Source organism: Haemaphysalis longicornis, unplaced genomic scaffold (genome assembly GCF_048455015.1).
Source record: "Haemaphysalis longicornis isolate Haplotype H1 unplaced genomic scaffold, Haemaphysalis longicornis Haplotype H1 scaffold_2, whole genome shotgun sequence".
Lineage (NCBI taxonomy): Eukaryota > Metazoa > Arthropoda > Arachnida > Ixodida > Ixodidae > Haemaphysalis > Haemaphysalis longicornis.
In genome coordinates, this window is record NW_027526295.1 from 32,584,499 (window position 1) to 32,606,793 (window position 22,295).

At 51.1% G+C, this 22,295-nt stretch overlaps 1 protein-coding gene and 2 non-coding genes across 3 annotated transcripts; all 3 read right to left on the reverse strand.

The window, feature by feature from the left end:
* Positions 1 to 3,425: 3,425 nt before the first annotated feature.
* Positions 3,426 to 3,497, reverse strand: Trnat-ugu (transfer RNA threonine (anticodon UGU)). The gene has a single exon. It is a non-coding gene; the product is annotated as a tRNA-Thr (tRNA).
* Positions 3,498 to 3,907: 410 nt separating this feature from the next.
* On the reverse strand, positions 3,908 to 3,979 carry Trnat-ugu (transfer RNA threonine (anticodon UGU)). Its single transcript has one exon. It is a non-coding gene; the product is annotated as a tRNA-Thr (tRNA).
* A 4,519-nt stretch (positions 3,980 to 8,498) lies between these two features.
* On the reverse strand, positions 8,499 to 9,929 carry LOC144167893 (uncharacterized). Its single transcript, XM_077697032.1, has one exon. The coding sequence runs from the start codon at positions 9,927 to 9,929 to the stop codon at positions 8,499 to 8,501; it is 1,431 nt and encodes a 476-aa protein (XP_077553158.1).
* Between the last annotated feature and the right edge of the window lie 12,366 nt (positions 9,930 to 22,295).

A 22,295-nucleotide genomic window follows, 5' to 3' on the forward strand; every position in this document is an offset into this window, starting at 1 on the left:
GCGGTACAACGCGACATTCTAGCTCAATGTAAAAATCGATCTCCGCATCACAAAAATCTCTCACAGAAAGAGGAAAAGGCATTAAAAGGTTTAAGCGAGCGCTCCGACATAACAATCAAACCCGCCGACAAAGGTGGCGCAATTGTTATTATGAATAAGCAGGACTACATCATTGAGGCGGAAAGACAGCTCAGCGATACTTCTTTCTATAAACCAACTGTCACCGATCAGACTCCGCAATTTAAGAACAAGGTAAGCCAGACACTGATTGCGCTCGTCAAAGACAAAAAACTTCCGGAAAAAACTGCAGCCTCACTTCAAGTTTTAAGCCCAGTTCCAGGACGATTTTATATGTTGCCTAAAATACATAAAGCAGGAAATCCAGGCAGGCCAATCATCTCCGGTATAGGGACAGTAACAGAAATCATCTCTAGTTTTATCGATAGCTTAATCAAAGACATTCCTGCCACACTACCTTCATATGTAAAGGATACAAACCATTTTGTGGCTGATATTATGGATCTAGTTATACCGGAAGGTAGCCTGCTAGTCACTCTCGACGTCGCCTCGCTATATACAAATATTCCACACTCGGACGGCATCCGATCTGTCATCCAGGCATACAATGATGCCGCCCAAGACAATTCAATTGATGGTGAAACTCTCGGCGTACTTCTAAAGCTCGTCTTGGAGCTGAACAACTTTGAGTTCGACAATAAGCACTACGTGCAAATCGACGGGACCTCGATGGGAACCAAAATAGGACCCAACTATGCTAACATTTTCATGGGCACATTGGAGTCGGAATTTCTAAGCAAGGCACAGCTTCACCCTCTTTTCTATCGACGGTTCATTGACGATATTTTTCTCATTTGGTGCCATGGGGAAGAGAAACTTCTAACATTTATCACCGCTTTCAACAACGCCCACGAGAGCATTTCATTGTCCCACTCGTATTCCGCATCTACCATCAACTTTCTCGATGTATCATTGAGGATATCGGACAACAAGCTTGTGACCTCAGTGTACAGGAAGCCAACGGACCGACACCAGTACTTGCATTTCAAAAGCAACCACGTCAAACACTGTAAACTCGGCATACCATACAGTCAGTCTCTGCGTTTCAGAAGGATATGCTCTGACCCAGCTGATTTTGCCTCTAACTGTCAACAACTAACTAATGACCTAACACAACAACAATACCCAACGTCTGTCATCAGTGATGCCATTAGGAAGTCTGAGAAACAGGACCGCCGCCACCTGATAACTAACTCAAAATCCAAATCTTTGAATACAACCCCCAACCTTATTCTAACATATGCCGCTTCGTCCTCCAGCGTAAACTGCATACTTAGAAAGCACCACAACATTCTACTCCAAAGCGAAAAGCTGCGAAGTGTTTTCCCTGAGCCTCCCCGCGTCGTGTACCGACGTGCGAGAAACATCAGGGATATTGTAACGTCATCTAAGGTCAACACCCCCAGCTTCACAGGCAGCGGACCCTGCAATAAGCCTAGGTGCAAACTATACCCCATGATGACTAAAGCCTCTGTCGCCACCAGCACCACGTCTTCATTCTCTTTCCAGATAAGAGGAAACTTTGACTGTGACAGCGCAAACATTGTCTACCTTCTTGAATGCACCATATGCCACGCCCAGTACGTTGGTCAAACTGAGAATCCGTTTAGAATGAGAATCAACAACCACCGAGCACACATAAAGTCCCTACCACACCTTCCCCTATCTAAACATGTAAATAATCTAGGCCACCCTTTCCACGCATTCACAGCCACAGTGCTTCAGTCCAATTTCAAAACGCATTATGATCGTGAAGCCCGTGAATCGTACCTTATTTACAAGTTTAACACTGTCTTGAGCGGCATAAATGAAAACACAGGCCGATTGTCTTGCCTGCCCAATCAGGCACCGGAGAAGGCCGATGCAGCGAGCAACTGAGAAACTTTGTTCTGAAAGAGAAACGTTCTTACTTTTTTTTTCTTTTTTTTTAAATTTGTGTACATGTTGTACTTTGTACTGTGTCAGTGTATTGCTTGTGTGTAGTTGCCATACCACATGTACATATACTTCACCATAGTACCCCTTGCTTTATAATTTTTTCTTTATTTGTATGATTATTATTTTGTGTCCTTTTGCACTGAACAATTGCTATCGGGTAGATAAAACCGCTTGTCTTTTCTGTGGTGATATTCTGTTTATAGTTTTTTCTGTGCGTCTGTATGCGGGTATGTAAAGAAATATGATCTTGCGTGAATACTCTTCAAAAACTTCATGTGGCACTGTATATCTCCTTTTTTCTATGTTTTTAGCCTTATGTTCATTTATTTTCGGTATTTATGTGATCATGCTTAAATTAGCGTTACTTTGCATTGTATTGTCCTTGCATTGCATGACCTCGTGGACGCCTCGTGACCGGCTGCCACGTTTTTCGCAAGAAAGCGTTTCCGCGATTTCACGCCATGTGAAACCACGTGTTTTCTTCGAACCTCTTTCATCCCCGCATGGTCGCTTGGTCTTTTCTTCGAACCTCTTTCATCCCCGCACCCCCCTCCCTCTGCGGTTTCCGCGTCCCTCCCGCTAATCCCAATCCCCCTCTTCTTTCCCTCGTTTTCTTTTTTCTTTTTTCTTTTTTTTTCCTTTGTTTATGTGTGTTAACGCTTTCACTAGGCATCCGTAATTACCTCGGGCTTCCCACCCTTTTCTCCTCACCAGTCAATTTCCTCTGGTTCTTTGCATATTTTCTGTATTTTTGAAACTCTCACACCCTGCAGGTTGCCCTACCTGGCACCTGCCGCCAGAAACAGGTCAACAAACGAGCTAAAACGAGCCCCTCCTTAGTTCTCACCTTCTTGCTTTCCCGTCGTGACTTCAGTACCTTGCAATGCCTTCCTCTTATCCTATAGCTTCGCCTGCCTTCATTAGGCCCCTTTCCCCCCTGTTCCCCGGCAGCACTCCAACAGCCCTCTATGCTATCCCCCCCCCCCTTTTTTTTTTGTCCACCTTGAGCGTTCTGCGGCTTTTTTGTGTCGCGTAGAGCCTACGTTTTTCTTGCCCCGCCCACAACTGAAATGTATTTAAACCCAACTGATCTGCACTATTTGTATCTTTGAAAAAGACTGGCCCCCGGTCGAAACGTTAGAATAAATGTTGTTATGTTTTTCAGTTTGACTTCTCTATCGTACAGCTAACCTCATAGCCAGGAACCTTTGCTCTATATATATATATATATATATATATATATAGTAAGGAAATGAGGGGCTCGTAGAGGAAATACAGAAAGATAGGGCAGCAGTCTACAACGCCAAAGGAGGCATAGGGGTGTGGTTAGGCTCTTTTCTTTTTCACTACGTTTAATGAAGTAAACAATTTTTTTTAATATACAGAAGAAAGAAGGAAAGAAAAACACGCGCCCAGAGTGGGGACCGAACCCACGCCTTTCGATTACATGTCGAATGCCTTACCAATTCGGCTATCTGGGCGACTGTGTTCTCCTTCACTTTCTGGGCTATTTATATTTACTAGAAGTGTATCTGACGCTTGAGGGTGGTAGCCAGCGCCACTCTGACTACACGGGGAGAAGGGGACCTTCTTTTCAACCCCCGGGGCGTGACTCGAGCGTCTACAGCCTGTCATGAGCGGGTAACTGGCGGGAAGCCCTCTTATGCTACCTAGGCATCAAGGCTGCCAGAACCGAGACCCTCGCTAGGCTTTCGCAGAATAATATAGTAAGGAAATGAGGGGCTCGTAGAGGAAATACAGAAAGATAGGGCAGCAGTCTACAACGCCAAAGCAGGCATAGGGGTGTGGTTAGGCTCTTTTCTTTTTCACTACGTTTAATGAAGTAAACATTTTTTTTAATATACAGAAGAAAGAAAGAAAGAAAAACACGCGCCCAGAGTGGGGACCGAACCCACGCCTTTCGATTACATGTCGAATGCCTTACCAATTCGGCTATCTGGGCGACTGTGTTCTCCTTCACTTTCTGGGCTATTTATATTTACTAGAAGTGTATCTGACGCTTGAGGGTGGTAGCCAGCGCCACTCTGACTACACGGGGAGAAGGGGACCTTCTTTTCAACCCCCGGGGCGTGACTCGAGCGTCTACAGCCTGTCATGAGCGGGTAACTGGTGGGAAGCCCTCTTATGCTACCTAGGCATCAAGGCTGCCAGAACCGAGACCCTCGCTAGGCTTTCGCAGAATAATATAGTAAGGAAATGAGGGGCTCGTAGAGGAAATACAGAAAGATAGGGCAGCAGTCTACAACGCCAAAGGAGGCATAGGGGTGTGGTTAGGCTCTTTTCTTTTTCACTACGTTTAATGAAGTAAACATTTTTTTTAATATACAGAAAAAAGAAAGAAAGAGAAACACGCGCCCAGAGCGGGGACCGAACCCACGCCTTTCGATTACATGTCGAATGCCTTACCAATTCGGCTATCTGGGCGACTGTGTTCTCCTTCACTTTCTGGGCTATTTATATATACTATATATATATATATATATATAAATATATATATATATATATATATATATATATATATATATTGTAGCGTTATGTAGGGGTTTGCTAAGTTTAATGCCAGAATTAGGCTTAAATCACAGAGCTAATGGCGATGCCAGTACCGAGCGGGACACACACACAACGAGTTTTCGTCTTCTTTCACTTCCATGCGCCAGAACACGCGCATCTGGTTTCGTGCTGTGGTGGGATTGACGGCATTGATAGTCTTCAGTGTAGAGCTCCTTTCTAGGCTGTCGCTGAATCGATGGGCCGTGGCATTGCCCCCTCTTCTAAGATAGCATCGTCTCGATGCTAGGCTGTGGCTGTAGACGATCATAGCAAAACGAGATGGCGCAGCGGGTTGCCGTCAAACTGGTAACATGACAGTTTTGGCGTCAGCCAAAATTTCTCGCTCTTGTTGATGAGGGTAAGGTCAGTTTCTGTCATAGTAAGGCTTCGTTCGCGCGACGTGTACGACCTCGGAAGTTGTCCTGCGTCGCGAGGAAGAAGCGCAACTGTCCGGTATAACTTCGTAATTGACGTCACTTAGGCGGCGCACGACCTTATACGGGCCAAAGTACCGACGCAGTAGTTTTTCTGAACGTCCGCGCACGCGCACTGGTGTCCAAACCCAGACAGCGTCGCCAGGCTCGTAAAACACCAACCGCCTTGCTGATTGTAGCGAGCTGCGTCGGCGCACTGCTGACGTTGGATCCGCTGGCGTGCTAGCTGGCGTGCTTCCTCCGCTTTTTGCACGAAGTTATGAATGTCGATGTTCTCTTCATCTTCATGAACCGGTAGCATGGAATCTAAGGTAGTAGTAACGGTGCGGCCGTAAACTAATTGGAAAGGAGTAATTGCTGTGGTCTCCTGAACTGCCGTGTTGTAGGCGAACGTGGCGTATGGCAAAAGTTCGTCCCAGGTTTTGTGCTCCACGTCTACATACATGGAAAGCATGTCGGCGAGGGTCCTGTTTAGTCTCTCCGTCAAGCCGTTGGTCTGCACATGGTATGCAGTAGTCCGCCTGTGGGTGGTGTGCGTCAGCATCATAACGGACTGCATGAGGTCCGCCGTGAAAGCTGTACCTCTGTCTGTTATCATGACCTGTGGTGCCCCATGCCTCAAAACGACGTTGTGCACAAAAAACTGTGCTACCTCAGCCGAGGTTGCTCGTACGACAGCCGCTGTCTCCGCATACCGTGTGAGGTAGTCAGTCGCGACCACGATCCATCGATTACCCTTCGTCGACGTTGGAAATGGCCCCAGCAAGTCCATGCCGACTTGTTGAAAAGGCGCATTAGGTGGCTTGATCGGTTGAAGTAGCCCTGCCGGTTTCAGAGGTGGAGTCTTCCTTCTCTGGCAGTCGCGGCAGGTCTTTACATAGTGCTGAACTGTGTGCAACAATTTGGGCCAATAGTACTTCTGACGAATCCTCGCTAGAGTACGGCTAACACCCAGATGCCCTGCCGAGGTTTCGTCGTGACAGGCGTACAAAATTTCGGGCCGCATGACTGTTGGTATGACCAGTAGGAACGAGTCCTTCGTATCCCCAAAATTCCGTTTGTAGAGCACGCCGTTCCGAAGACGGAATGACGAGATGCTCCGGGTAAATGCACGTGGAACACGGACATCGAGGCCTTTTAAATGCTCTATAAGCAGCAGTAGTTCAGGGTCGGCGCGTTGGAGTTGGGCCATTTGGGAGTCGGTAACGGCCCCAAGGAAGGGAACGTCGTCGTCGGCTTCTGGGCTCGCTGAATCGATGGGCGCCCGGGACAAGCAGTCAGCGTCACTGTGCTTACGTCCCGACTTGTACACTACTGTCATGTCATAGTCTTGCAACCGGAGGCTCCATCAAGCGAGGCGTCCAGATGGGTCCTTCAGGTTTGCAAGCCAGCACAACGAGTGGTGATCGCTGACAACTTTAAACGGCCTGCCATAAAGATACGGTCGGAACTTGATGATGGCCCAGACGACGGCAAGACACTCCTTTTCAGTCGTGGAGTAATTCGACTCCGCTTTCGAAAGAGTTCGACTGGCGTAGGCTAGAACTCTTTCAGCTCCGTCTTGCCATTGAACGAGGACGGCGACGAGTCCGACGTTACTGGCGTCTGTGTGGATTTCCGTATCAGCATCTTCGTTGAAATGGGCAAGTATTGGCGCTGTTTGTAACCGGTCTCGCAGGTCATTGAAGGCCACTTCTTGTTCCTCTTGCCACGCAAATGGGACGACATCCTTGGTCAGTCGTGTCAGTGGTTCCGCAATATCCGAGAAATTTTCGACGAAGCGCCTGTAATACGTAGCAAGGCCCAGAAAGCGCCTAACGGCCTTTTTATCAGCTGGTCTCGGAAAACCTGCAACAGCTGCCGTCTTTTCAGGATCTGGGGAGACTCCTTCGGAGCTAATAACATGTCCTAGAAACCGCAGCTGCTTGTAGCCAAAGTTGCATTTTCCAGGTTTTATAGTTAATTTAGCCGATTTGATGGCTTCGAGGACCAGTCGCAACCTGTGTAGATGTTCTTCGAATGTTGCGGAGAACACTATGACATCGTCAAGGTAAACGAGGCATGAGTGCCACTTGAGACCGGCCGAGACAGAATCCATCATTCGCTGGAACGTAGCGGGTGCTGAGCATAGACCGAATGGGAGGACTTTGAACTCGTATAGCCCATCGGGTGTGACAAACGCGGTCTTCTCGCGGTCTCTCTCGTCAACCTCGATCTGCCAGTATCCGCTTTTAAGATCTAAGGACGAGAAATATTTGGCAGTGCGCAACCGGTCCAAGGCATCGTCTATGCGCGGGAGCGGATAGACGTCTTTTTTTGTAACACGATTCAGTTTCCTGTAATCGACACAGAAGCGCAAAGTTTTGTCTTTCTTCTCGACTAGAACCACAGGGGATGCCCACGTTCTTTTCGATGGTTGGATGACATCGTCTTGTAGCATTTCTTTTACTTGATTCTGGATGGTTTCACGCTCCTTGTAGGATACGCGGTATGGGTGTTGGCATACCGGCTTTGTTGCTTCGTCTACAATGATGCGGTGCTTGGCAACAGGGGTTTGTCCGACCTTTGAAGCAGTTGAAAAACACTCACGGAAATCCCCGAGGAGGTCTGTCAGCTGCTTTTTCTGTTCTGGCGAGAGGTCTGGGTTGATGTTAATTAATCCCACGACGTCTTTCGGGGCCGATACATCGGTCCGGTCTGTCCCCTCTGCATGCAGTTCTGTCAACTGAACAAACTCGTACAGCGAGGCGATGGCGGTTCCTTTTGCGATGTGTTGGAGCCTGTTTCCAAAGTTTGTTAGCGCAACACTTGTGCAGCCGTCACACAGGTGGACAAGGCTCCTTGCAGCACAGATTTCGTTTTCTAAAAGCAAGTTCGTCTTGCCTTCCACTAATCGTTCGCAACATTCGGGCACGTCCCCTTTCACGAAGACGACGACACAACTGCGGGCTGGCACCACTACGTTGTCGTCGACTACGCGGAGGACGCGGACTTCCCCTTCTGCGTCGTTTGTAGCGATGGCTCCTGCTGTCGAGAATGTCACTGTAGATGTTTGCAGGTCAATGACGGCGCCGTTTGCTTGTAGGAAGTCGATGCCTAGTATTACATCCCTGGAACACTCTGGAAGTACGATGAAGTCAGCGACGTAGGTGTAGCCACGGATGCCGACCCTAGCTGTGCAACGACCTGTAGGCGCGATCAGATGACCACCCGCGGTGCGAATGTGGGGTCCGTTCCAGTGCGTGAGAACCTTCTTGAGCTCCTCGGCCAGGTTGCTGCTGATTACCGAGTAGTCGGCACCTGTGTCCACTAGCGCGGTAACGTCATAACCGTCAATAGTCACGGCAAGATTCGATGTGGCTCGTTTTCGGTCGGTTTCTGTCTGCGTCGGTTCTATAGCGGTACGTCGTCGAGAGCATCGTGGAGGATCTTCACCGCCTTCCCGTTCAGCGACCCCACCTCCAGAGGCCGCTGGTCTCAGTTTTCCCGACGCGGGCTCTGCGAGCGGCGCCCGGGTGAGCTGGAGGGGCGACGAGGGCTTGGCGACCGGTAACGATAAGGTGACGACGACGGCCTTGTTTCCTCACGACTAGACGTCGACAAATTATGCTGTGCAAGCAGGTACTCCTGAATTTCAGGTGGCCGTTCACCGTTTCGCGGGCAGGGTGCGTTGGGATGAAAACCGCGGAGACCGGCACGGCGGTACGGGCAGGACCTGTACAGATGGCTGGCTTCACCACAATGAAAACACAGTGGCCGGCTATCCGGTGCACGCCACAAATCCGTCTTCCGAATGGTCGCCGGGGTGCGTCGATATCCAGGCTGGCGAGGGGCCATGGCGCCGTCACCAGACGCGGCATAGGTGGCGGCAGGCGTTGGGGCGGCGAAGTTCCGAGTGGCGTACGGAGAAGGCGTTGCGACGGCGATGTTCGGAGCGGCGTACGGGGAGGTTTGCTGGACAGCGGCGGCGTATGTAGCGGAGCTGCGAGATGCCGGCATGTCGAGTTCAGCTGGTTCCTGAACCGCTTGCCGCACTTCCTCTCTAACTACTTGTGATAGCGAGTCATATGTCTGCAAAGCGGGTGGCAGCTGCGGTCGGCGAAGTTCTTCCCGAACTACCGAACGAATGAGCTCACGCAATGCGTCTGGGCTGGTGGCCAAGGCAGCGGAGAGTACGTCCACCGACGTGCAGCTTTGACTGCGGTCGTACTGTCTGGAGCGCTGCTCCAGCGTCCTTTCCATGGTCGACGCTTCATTGATAAACTCGAGAACCGTACGCGGAGGGTTGCGCACTAGCCCGGCAAACAGCTCCTGCTTAACGCCTCGCATAAGGTGACGGAGCTTCTTGTCTTCGACCATGTTTGGGTCAGCACGCCCGAAAAGGCGGGACATGTCTTCGTAATACATAGTCACGCTCTCATTGGGACGCTGATTTCTTGTGTATGGCGCAGCTTCGGCCTTTTCCCTGCGGTCGCCTCTGTCATAGGCAGCCAGAAACCGAGTGCGAAATTCGTCCCAGGTTGGGAACTCCCTTTCGTGGTTCTCGAACCACGTCCTCGCGTGGTGGTCGAGCGAGAAATACACTTGTCGCCGTTTCATCAGTGCATCCCATTCATTAAAGCTCGCGACGCGCTCATAGAGGTCAAGCCAGTCTTCTGCGTCCTCAAAGACATTGCCGTTAAATATTGGCGGCGTTCGCGGCTGATGGATGACAAACTGACCTGGGACGGCATAGTCGTTCTGCGTCGTAGTTGAGGTCATGATGTGTGTTTTCGCTGCCCTGGTTGTCGCCGGCAGCAGTCCGAATTCGGGTGAAGCACCTTGGAGTCGACGACTGCTGCGTTGGTGAACAGGAGTCAGCTCCGTGCGAGGCGCTTCGTCTCCAGCAACGCTGTCGTCTTGTCGCATACGGGGTCACAACCCGCACCCTCCACCAAAAATGTAGCGTTATGTAGGGGTTTGCTACTCGCAAGCAACTAGTTTAATGCCAGAATTAGGTTTGAATCACAGAGCTAATGGCGATGCCAGTACCGAGCGGGACACACACAAAACGAGTTTTCGTCTTCTTTCACTTCCATGCGCCAGAACACGCGCATCTGGTTTCGTGCTGTGGTGGGATTGGCGGCATTGATAGTCTTCAGTGTAGAGCTCCTTTCTAGGCTGTCGCTGAATCGATGGGCCGTGGCAATATATATATATATATATATATATATATATATATATATATATATATATATATATATATATATATAAAATGTGCTGACTTTTATTGACACCTGCAAAGGGTCACGTCATCAAGGCAGGCAGAGTCCAAACGGACGTAGCAAACGGGGCTGAGGTCCGAGCTGTGCGAGCACACACTTTGTCTCCTTCCGAAAGCGCTGCATGGCACATAACCTTCTCGGAAGATTGTCCACCAACTGCTATTTTATGACAGGATATAACCGAAGGAAACGTTTCCACCTTCTAATGTTCAGGTTCTTCGCTACAATCACCCTCGGCGAGAAGAGGGAGCCATCCTGGCGACTCATGGTGACGACGGAACCAGCGGATCATAGTAGGGCTTGAGTCGCTGAACATGCACAGTCTCACGGCCGCGGCACCGAAGATCCCGTGAGGGCATAACTGTTTCGACGATATATTTCACTGGTGAGGTGCTCTTGATAACACGTTAAGGACCGTGGTATAATGATGTAAGCGTCGGAGAGAGACCTGGGGTGGGACATGGCACACAAAGCCAAGCAAGGGAGCCGGGAGAGAAATCGCGTGGTGCACTGGACGCGTCATGGCGAGATTTCTGTAGCTGCTGGTGTTCAGAAGTCAATGAACGAGCGAGCTGCGAAATCTGAGAAATCGGTGTGCCCTCGGAGGGATCAGGGAGGTATGGAAGTACCGCGTCCAGTGTGCAGATCGGCTCCCGTCCGTAGAGGAGGAAGAACGATGAAAATCCGGTAGTCGACAGCGCCGCGGTATTGTACGCGTATGTGATGAACGGAAGCACCTGATTCCAGTTGGAATGGTCTGATGAAATATAAATAGACAGCATGTCTCCCACAGTGCGCTTGAATCGTTCGGTTAGGCCGTTGGTTTGCGGATAGTAAGGTGTGGTAGTGCGATGAACGATGTTACACTCGGCCAAGAGCGCTTTGATAACTTCCGATAAAAATACGCGGCCTCTGTCGCGCAGAAGCTCTCGGGGCGCTCCGTGTCGAAGGATGAAACGACGGACTAGGAAGGATGCCACGTCCCGCGCTTTGGCTGCTGAAAGGGCTAGTATCTCAGCGTATCGTGTGAGATGATCTGCCGCAACGATAATCCAGCGGTGCTCTCTGGATGTGCACGGTAGCGGCCCGTAGAGGTCGATGCCCACTCTATCGAAGAACGGGCAGGGCACGGCAGAGGCTGGAGTTCGCTCATTGTTGATCTCGGCGGAGACTTGCGGTGCTGGCAGTCTGTGCAGGAACAAACATAGTTTGTGACGAAGGTGTACATGCCTCGCCAGTAAAAGCGAAGGCGAAGTCTTCGGTATGTCTTCAGGACACCTTCGTGAGCAGCCTGCGCGTCACCGTGGAACGAAGAACAGATGTTCAAGCGTAAATGGCGAGGGATAACCAGGAGCCATTTGCGACCTTCGAACGAATAGTTTCGGCGGTAAAGGAGTTGGTCAAGGACAGAGAAAAGGGCAGCTTGGCGGCGGAGAGAGCGGGGCGTGGCTGCTGGCGATGGTACGGACAAAAATTCCACAACTGAAGCGATCCACGAATCCTTCCGCTGTTCAGCAGCCATGTCGGTGATATCAAGGGGGGCCAGAGTGCACTCTACAGAAGATAAATCTTCAGCGTCGGATGGTAGAAGAGACCTAGAAAGGGCGTCTGCGTCTTTGTGTTTGCGGCGGGACCGGTAGACAATTCGTAAGTGATGCTCTTGCAGCCTTAGGGCCCATCGACTGAGGCGGCCAGAGGGATCCTTTAGCGGCGAGAGCCAACAAAGGGCGTGGTGGTCCGTCACCACGTCGAATGGGCATCCTTAGAGGTATGGGCGAAATTTAGTATTAGCCCAAAGTATCGCAAAGCATTCCTTTTCGGTCATGGAGTAGTTGACTTCGGCTTTTGTAAGGGTACGGCTGGCGTAAGCGACGACGTACTCCTCGAATCCGGTCTTGTGTTGTGCGCCCAGGCCCACACCGCTGGCATCGGTATGGATTACCGTGGGAGCGCTTCGATCAAAATGTCGCAGTACCGGTGGCGAAACAAGAAGGCGGCGCAACCTATTGAAGGCGTTCTCGCAGGCGGGTGTCCAATCGCCGATCTCGCTGTTACCACCAAGGAGCTTCGTCAAAGGCGCAATGATAGTGACGAAATTGCGGACAAAGTGCCGGAAGTGAGAGAAAAGTCCGATTAAGCTGCGAAGTTGTTTCATTGTCGCCGGTTTCGGAAATTCCGCGACGGCGCGAAGTTTTGCTGGGTCAGGAAGGACACCGTCTTTTGACGCCACGTGGCCTAGAATATTAAGTTTTGGAGCTGCAAAGCGGCATTTCTCCAAGTTTAACGGCAGGCATGCTGTGGCAAGGCAGGTTAACACTTGTTCGAGGCGGTTAAGATGCGTCGCAAAATCAGGGGAAAACACGACTATGTCATCTAAGTAACACAAGCATGTTTTCCACTTTAGGTTGCTCAATATGTTGTCCATAATCTTTACGAAGGTCGCTGACGTATTGCAAAGCCCGAAGGGCGTGACGTTGAATTCGTACAGCCCGTCAGGTGTGACAAACGCTTTTTTGAGACGATCTGCTTCTGCCATTGAAACTTGCCAATAGCCAGACCGTAAATCCAGAGAAGAGGAGAACTCGGCTCCTTGCAGACAATCGAGGGCGTCATATATACGAGGAAGTGGGTAGACGTCTTTCCGCGTGATCTTGTTGAGGCGCCGGTAGTCCACGCAGAAGCGAATTGAGCCATCTTTTTTCGTCACAAGTACTACGGGAGAGGCCCAGGGGCTTGTCGAAGGGGTGCAACGTCGCACTTGAGCATGTCCGCGACGGGCTCATCAATGACTTGGCGCTCAGTCGGCGACACATGGTATGGCCGCTGTCTCAGGGGTGCGTGGGAACCGGTGTCAATATGGTGCGAAACACTGGAGGCCCGGCCCAATTTGAGGCGTTGGGCATCGAAAGAGTCTCGGAAACCATGTAGAAGGGCCAGAAGCTCGTCTCGTTCCACAGGAGCTAAAGCGTCGTCGAGGGAACGTAAAAAAGACATCAGAGTCACAGTTCACACTACGCCCAAGTGCGGTGAGGTGCAGTGGTGCAGAGTTCTCGGATACGTCGACGATGAGATGACGGTCAACTGGCTCGACATGGCCAAGACATTCGCTGCGAACCAATGTGGCGGGGCATGACGACGGGTTTGAAACGAGGCTTGTACCGAGACCAGAGCGAATTTCAAAGACCGCGAAAGGTAGCGGCAAACATTTCCGGGCGCTGAAGAGTGTCGAAGGCGTAAAGAAGACGGTGGCGTCCGACAGACAGTCACAAGCCACGGAAACAAGCACTGAGTTGCCGGGTGGAATGTCGGTATCATCGGTGGCCATCAATTCGGTGGTACGTTCGGGGATAGCGGTGTCGTCAAACGGAAAAAGTGCAACCTCAGCGCGAGCACACTGAATGATAGTGTGTTGTCGTGACAAAAAGTCCCAACGGAAGATGATATCGTGTGAACAGGAAGCCAAAACGATGAATTGGATGATATAGACGTTTTGCTGGATTGTAACTCGCGTGGTGCCCGTGGCCAATGGTTTCACGTCTTGAGCATTCGCGGTCCGGAGGGTGAGGCCAGAAAGCGGAGTGGTGACTTCCCTCAAGGAACGACAAAGACTTTCACGTATTACAGACACAGCGGCACCAGTATCGATAATAGCGAATGCGGAAACACCTTCTGCGGTAACGTCAATCACATTGTTAGGTTCAGTTGTTGCCTCCAGAACTGCGACCGCTAGTTTCCCTCAGCTGCGGGGTTAGCACGTGGGCGCATCGTGGAAACTGAGCGGCGACGCGGAGAAAAGGAACATTGGCTTGAATGCGTCGAGGTCGACTGGTCAGCTGAGTACGAAGTGGAGGTTGAGCTAGAAACTGCGGGAGCGAAAAGTGGTGGAAATCCATAGGCTGGGCACTGGTAGGCGTCGACGGTAGGTTGGGGTCGACGGCCACATAAACGTGCCACATGTCCCGGAAGTCGACAAGCGAAACAGATTGGGTGGTTGTCGGGGGTGCGCCATGGATTCGGGGTCCGAGGCACCATTCGAGGATACGGCACTGCTGGCTGCTCCGCGGGACAAACGAAGGAAGGGAATGGCGCTAGCGGCGGTCTTGTTACGACAGAAGCGTAATGAGCGGGGCTTCGACGTACGGTTCAATAGGTGACAGGACATGAGGTGCGACCGGCGCGGCAACTGGTGAAAGGATGAATGCCGGCGCAACTGGCGGCTGGCGTGCGAAAGGGATCGTGTCGGCAACATGCTCTCGGATCACCCGTTGAACAGCCTGAGGCAACGTGGAAGAGGCCTATGGAGCGCAGGGAAGCCGGGACACCTGACGCGCAACCTCTTCTCGCACGAACTGCTCGATATGAGGTAGAAGAGCCGAGAGGTCACGAGAAGCAGCCAATGCCGACAGCGGCCCACGTTGCGGTACTTCCAGCGAAGGGCGTTGGCGGGTGAAAATACGCTGCTTTCGGAGCTCGTCATACCACTGACACCACTTCACGACATTGCTAATAGTCTGCGGGTTTTTCCTCAGCAGCATTTGAAATGCGTCATCCTCAATGCCCTTGAGAATGTATTTAATCTTATTGCTCTTGGTCATGGCTGGATTTGCACGCCTGCAGAGGTCGACGACGTCCTCTATGTAGCTCGTAAATGTTTAACCTGCCTGCTGTGCTCGCTCACGCAGCCGCTGCTCGGCCTGGCGTTTACAAACTGCCGGTCGGCCGAAAACGTTTGTAAATTCATCTTTGAAGTCTGGCCAATTAGCGAAGATAGATCCGTTGTTGTTAAACCACGTCTCAGACAGTAACGTAAAATGGAAGCCGACGTTATTGAACTTCATTGTGTCATTCCATTTATTATACGTGCTCACCCGTTGGAATGTTGAAAGCCAGTCTTCCGCATCGCGGTCATCGGTGCCGCTAAAGAAGGGCGGGTCTCTTTGCCGGAGCGTACCGGAACAGACGATGGCCTGCTGGGGTGTAGGCGGCATGTCGTCGCTGACCGGGAGCCTTCTGATTCGTAATTCCAGGCTGTTAGGCCTTCCGGGGATCGCGATTTTGCAAACACCACCAAAAATGTTGTGAAATTTATTCACACCTGCAAATGGTCACATCGTCAAGTCAGGAAGAGTCAAAACGGACGTAGCAAACTGGGGCTGAGGTCCAAGCTGGGCGAGCACACACTTTGTCTCCTTCTGAAAGCGCTGCTATTTGATGACAGGACATAGCCAATGAAAAAGTGGCCATCCTATAATGTTCTGGTTCTTCGCTACAATATATATATATATATATATATATATATATATATATATATATATATATATATTATATATAGAGTAGTAGAACTTTGAAGATGGTAGAGAACACAAGAGAAGAAAAACTTCGAACAAGGTAAAAGCACGATTGTGGCCTACGTTTCAGAAAAGAGAACTTGCAAGTTCTGAGGAAAGCAAGTTCTCTTTGCTGAAACGTAGGCCACAATCATGCTTTTACCTTGTTCGAAGTTTTTCTTCTCTTGTATATATATATATATATATATATAAATATATATATATATATATATATATATATATATATATATATATATATATATATATATATATATATATATATATATATATATATATATATATATTGTAAAGGAGATAGTCGGCGTTCCGGTAGAAGGCTGGGCTCGTTTATTCACGAACGAGGCGTCGACGCAGACGGGGTGAGCTGAAACGACCAGCTTTTCGCGAGACAGACGGAGAACGAGCGCGTCCTCTTCCTCGAGCGGCATCCGGCGCAGCATGTCCACGTAGGGGGATTTGCCCGTTGTGGCTGATGCTCATCACAGTTCTCATGGGCGCAACATGCTTACTACAATACCCCCGGCGGAAAGGGGAGCCATCCTGGCGACCTACGGGGAACACAAGACGAGCGGGTCATAGTATGGCTTCAGCCTCTGGACGTGAACCGTCTCGCGACCACGACGTCGGCGGTCCGAGGTGGACGTTACGGGTTCAACAACATAGTGCACTGGTGACGTTTGTTCCAGTACTCCTTGCCTGTGAGCAGCTGCCTGTAAAAGCTGCCTGTGAGCAGCTTTTTTCTCGCCGCCCTCCCATCTACTATGTATGATGGCAAATAAATGATTTGATTTGATTTGATTTGATTACTCGGTAAGGCCCTTGGTATTGAGAAAGAAATTTCGACGAAAGACCGGGAGCCGGGCACGGTACTGAAAGCATGACCAGTGATCCTTTCGTAAATGTTGGAGCTGTAATGGAGTCATCGTGATGCGCCTTTTGGCGTTGCTGCTCTTCCGATGTAAATCGTCGGGCTAGCTGGCGACATTCCTCGGCGTGTCGAGCGATTTCAGACAGTGGTGCGTACTCGGAGGCGTCAGGTCGGTTCGGAAGTACTGTATCTAGCATGCAGGAGGGCTCGCGACCATAGAGTAAAAAGAACGGCGAGAAGCCTGTGGTCGCCTGCGTGGCCGTATTATAAGCATACGTCACGAAAGGAAGAACGAGGTCCAAGTTAGAGTGGTCCGAGGAGACGTACATGGCGATCATATCGCCGAGTGTGCGGTTAAACCTTTCGGTCAGGCCATTTAAAGCGGCGTAGAAGGAAAGACGCAACTTCCCGAGCCGAGGCGGCCGGTAGCGCAGGTGTTTGCGCATACCGCGTTGAGTGATCAACGGCGACGATGATCCAGCGGTTACCGGCGGCTGTGCTTGGGAGTGGGCCGTAGAAATCGATGCCTACCCGGTCGAAAGGCCGCGCTGGGCAGGGCAATGGCTAGAGTGGGCCACTGACGTGATGCAGTGGAGACTTGCGACGTTGGCAGTCTGGGCAAGATCTAACAAACTTGGTGGCAAAGGTGTACATCCCGCGCCAGTAGTTGCGGAGTCGGAGGCGCTCGTAGGTTTTAAGGATTCCAGCGTGAGCACTTTGCGCATCGGTGTGAAACGTGGCACAAATGTCCTTGCGCAAGTGGCGAGGAATCACGAGTAGCCATTTTCGACCTTCGGGGAAGTAGTTCCGGTGATATAGGAGCTGGTCACCAATAGTGCAGTGGGCAGCTTGACGGCGCAGTGATCGAGGCACTGGAGCTGCCCGTGAGTGCGACAAATATTCGAGGATCGAAGAAACCCAAGGGTCTTTGCGCTGCTCAGCAACCATGTCCGTCATGGCCAGAGAGGTCAGGCTGTGGTCTGCTGCGAACAAGCTATCTATATCCGACGCAAGCGGGGATCGAGAAAGAGCGTCGGCGTCGGTATGCTTCCGTCCAGATCGGTACACAACACGGATATCGTACTCTTGAAGGCGGCGTGCCCAGCGGCCAAGACAGCCGGGGGGATCCTTCAGCGACGATAACCAGCACAGAGCATGGTGGTCCGTTACGACGTCGAAAGGGCGGCCGTACAGGTAAGCACGAAATTTGCCGATTGCCGATAAAACAGCCAAACATTCTTTCTCTGTTACGGAGTAGTTGACTTCGGCCATCCTGAGTGTACGGCTCGCGTAACTCTCCACGTATTCGTCAAATCCGTCCTTTCGTTGAGCGAGCACAGCACCTAAGCCAACACCACTCGCATCAGTGTGGATCTCAGTGGGCGCATTCGGGTCAAAGTGCCGCAGTATCGGTGGTGACGTAAGGACCCGACGTAACGTTAAGAAAGCGCTCTCACACTCGGGGGACAATTCGGAAATGTCTCTACTTCCGCCGAGAAGCTGTGTGAGAGGCGCAGTAATGGAGGCAAAGTTTCGTACAAAGCGGCGGAAGTACGAACAGAGGCCAAAGAAGCTTCGCAGGCCCTTCAGCGTTGTTGGCTTCGGAAACTCCGACACGGCACGAAGTTTTCCCGGGTCCGGGAGGGCACCGTCTTTCGAGACAACGTGTCCTAAAATGGTGAGTTTTCGAGCAGCGAAGCGGCACTTCTTAAGGTTCAGCTGCAGACCAGCGGAGGCAAGGCATGTTAGCACTTGTTCGAGGCGTGTGAGATGGGTTGCAAAATCATGCGAAAACACGACAATGTCGTTTAAATAGCAGAGACACGTTTTCCATTTCAAGCCCCGCAGTACGTTGTCCATCATTCGTTCGAATGTGGCCGGCGCATTACAGAGTCCGAACGGCATGACGTTGAACTCGTAAAGGCCATCGGGCGTCGTAAAAGCCGTCTTTGAACGATCAGCGTCGGCCATGGACACTTGCCAGTAGCCGGATTTCAAGTCTAATGACGAGAAAAACTCGGCTCCCTGCAGGCAGTCGAGCGCGTCGTCTATGCGAGGCAGCGGGTAAACGTCCTTGCGCGTGATTTTGTTCAGGCGGCGATAATCCACACAGAATCGAATAGAGCCGTCCTTTTTTTAACGAGAACCACAGGAGAAGCCCAAGGACTCACGGATGGTCGAATGACGTTGCGTTTCAGCATGTCCGCGACTTGGTCATCAATGACACGCCGTTCGGTTGAGGACACGCGATAGGGTCGCTGTCGCAACGGTGCGTGCGTGCCAGTGTCGATCTCATGACACACAGTCGACGTGCGGCCCAAAGCGGTGTCGTAGCAGTCGAAGGATGAAGTGAAGTGGTGTAGAAGAGTAAGTAGCTCGTTACGTTCGGCCGAAGGAAGGTCGTCGTCAATGGCGCTTCTCAAAAGGGTGTCGTCAGGTGGAGACTGAAGACCAAGTGCGGTGATGTCAACGGGCGTCAATTCCTCAAATACACCGACAAGTAGACCGGGATGCACTTCTTCTACAACGCCAAGGCATTTGCCGCGAAAACGTGTGGTAGGGAACGACGTCGGGTTTGAAATAAGCATTGTGCCGACACCAGTTGCAATATCAAGAACGGCGAACGGCAGCGACAACCCTTTGCGAGCACAAATCAGACCGGATGGCTCGAAGACGACGGTGGCGTCAGAAATACTGCGGCACGACAACGGCACAAGCGCAGATGAGCCAGGAGGAATGTGCGTGTCGTCATTGACACGCAACTTGGCGGTTGTCTCGTCCTGTGGGTTTTATACCTCCGGAAACAGCTCAACTTCGGCGCGATCACAGATAATGATGGCGTGGTGGCGCGACAAAAAGTCCCATCCGAGAATCACGTTGTGAGAGCACGCCGACAAAACGATGAGCTCGACTACATATACAACCCCTTGAATTGTGACCCGAGCAGTGCATGCGCCCAGCGGCTTTAACGGTTGCGCACTAGCGGTTCGGAGAGTAAAACCACCTATGGGTGTCGCACTTTTCGTAGCATTCGGCGAAGTTTCGCGTCAATAACAGACACCGCAGCTCTAGTGTCAATAAGCGCCAGGGTAGCAACACCATCAACACACACTTCGATTACATTGGACGGCGAACAATGAGGACTTAGGCATTTCGACGTTGACGCAGTTTGTGCCTCCGAAACTGCGGCGTCTAGTTTTCCGGGTCATCGTTGGTACTACGACGGCGCATCGGAGAGAGTGAGCGGCGTCGTGGGGAAAGCGAACGACGGCTGACGAAGTCGCGGTTATCAGACGGAGCAGTCGTCGGCAGCCGGGTCGGAGCGTGCTCCATGGGCGGTGTTGGCGTATAGGGTAAGGGCCACGATGCGTTGCGCCCACCCGTCATGCCACGACGGCAGTAGCGTGCAACATGTCCGGCAATCCCACACGAATAGCAGATAGGGCGGTTATCTACCGTGCGCAAAGGATTCGCGAATGTAGACACGGGATGCGGGGCGACACGCCTGGACTGGACGCGTTGAACCCCGGCAGTGGCATGACTCCCAGGGCTTGCAGCAGGCGCAAAGAAGGGTCCCGGCATAGTTCCAGTGTAAGGTTGTGCCACGGTCTCGGCATAGGTGAAAGGCCTATGTGGCACTGGGTCGACGAAGGTCAAACGGGCTGGCATCGTAGGTTGCGGCGTTATGTCGGCGTATACCACTGGAGCTACCGCGGAATTGGGCGGTCGAGTGCTTGGTAGTGCGTCAGCGACTTGTTGTCTAACGCTCCTGAGGGTTGGGGTTAAATCCGACTGAGGTGGCTTCGCTACGTCGCTAACGAGAGACAGCTGACGAGCCACCTCTTCGCGAATGAACTGCTGAATTTGGGCGAAGAGAACACCCCTATCCTCAGATGCCAAGCTGCAAAGGGAATGGTCGTGTTCCACGGGCTTAGGAGTGAGAGCCCGCTCTCTGCGAAGTTCATCGAACACTTGGCAAGCGTTTATGACTTCAGCAACCGTCCGAGGGTTTTTCGCGAGCAACATCTGGAGGGCATCGTCGGCTATGCCTTTAAGAATGTGCTTGATTTTGCCATCTTCGGTCATAGCGTTGTTTGCCCGCTTACACAAGTCAAGGATGTCCTCGATGTAAGAGGTAAAGGTCTCATTCATGCGCTGAGCGCGTTCGCGCAAATTCGGTTCAGCGCGCAGTTTCCAAACAGCCGGGCGCCCGAAGACTTTGGTAAATTCAGTCTTGAAGTCCGACCATGTGCGTAGATCAGCCCCGTGGTTCTTATACCAGTTCTCTGCGACACCGGTGAAGGAGAGACTGACGTTGTTCTGTTTGAGTTTATCGTCCCAATTGTTATGGGTGCTCGCTCGTTCGAAGGTGGTGAGCCAATCCTCAGCATCCTGGTCGTCAGTGCCATTGAAGAAGGGAGGATCCCGCGAACGGACCGTGCAAGGGCAGATGATAGGTGCCACAGGAGGTGTGGACTCGTGGTGGCCACCCTGAGACATCCTCGAGGGAAGTGTCCGGTTGCGCAGCTTCATGATAGATAAATGGGGACCCCAGCAGCACCGCAACCTCCACCAAAAATTCTAAAGGAGATAGTCGGCGTTCCGGTAGAAGGCTGGGCTCGTTTATTCACGAACGAGGCGTCGACGTAGACGGGGTGAGCTGAAACGACCAGCTTTTCGTGAGACAGACGGAGAACGAGCGCGTCCTCTTCCTCGAGCGGCATCCGGCGCAGCATGTCCACGTATGGGGATTTGCCCGTTGTGGCTGATGCTCATCACAGTTCTCATGGGCGCAACATGCTTACTACAATATATATATATATATATATATATATATATATATATATATATATATATATATATATATATATATATATATAAATATATAAATATATATATATATATATCTATATATATATATATATATATATATATATATATATATATATATATATCTAGCAGAACAGAGAGATACGGTACGAGGGACTCGGTTAAGATACATATCAAGGTTGCAGTCGTCATTGCCAGTGCTATTCGGCTTTTTTTCGAAATATATAATAGGGCCGAATGACGTGTGCTTGTCACGTTGCTTTGATTCATTGATAAATAAGCGAAAATATAAGTCGAGAAAAAATCCGCCGTTTTCCGGGAGCGGGACTCGAACCCACATCTCCGCATAACCGGTGCGGTGCGTTCGCCATTACGCTATCCCCACAGCGGCTTCTCTCTCGACTTTAAAGCGGGGGTTTATATTTACAAGAGCTCTGAGGCCGGTCAACTAGCGCCGCCCCTCGACTACCGCGGGAGACGTAGAACGTCTTCTTTTCCCAGCGGCCGCCACGTAGAACGTGGTCGGAGGTCGGGGTTAGCAATTGGCATATCCGAACTGCTGGAGCCAGTGCCTCGTAATGCATGTAGCAGAACAGAGAGATACGGGACGAGGGACTCGGTAAAGATACATATCAAGGTTGCAGTCGTCATTGCCAGTGCTATTCGGCTTTTTTTTCGAAATATATAATAGGGCCGAATGACGTGTGCTTGTCACGTTGCTTTGATTCATTGATAAATAAGCGAAAATATAAGTCGAGAAAAAATCCGCCGTTTTCCGGGAGCGGGACTCGAGCCCACATCTCCGCATAACCGGTGCGGTGCGTTCGCCATTACGCTATCCCCACAGCGGCTTCTCTCTCGACTTTAAAGCGGGGGTTTATATTTACAAGAGCTCTGACGCCGGTCAACTAGCGCCGCCCCTCGACTACCGCGGGAGACGTAGAACGTCTTCTTTTCCCAGCGG

Bases quoted from the DNA above. Each gene is read 5' to 3' on its own strand.
- LOC144167893 (XM_077697032.1), bottom strand. From the start codon at position 9,929: ATGCGACAAGACGACAGCGTTGCTGGAGACGAAGCGCCTCGCACGGAG.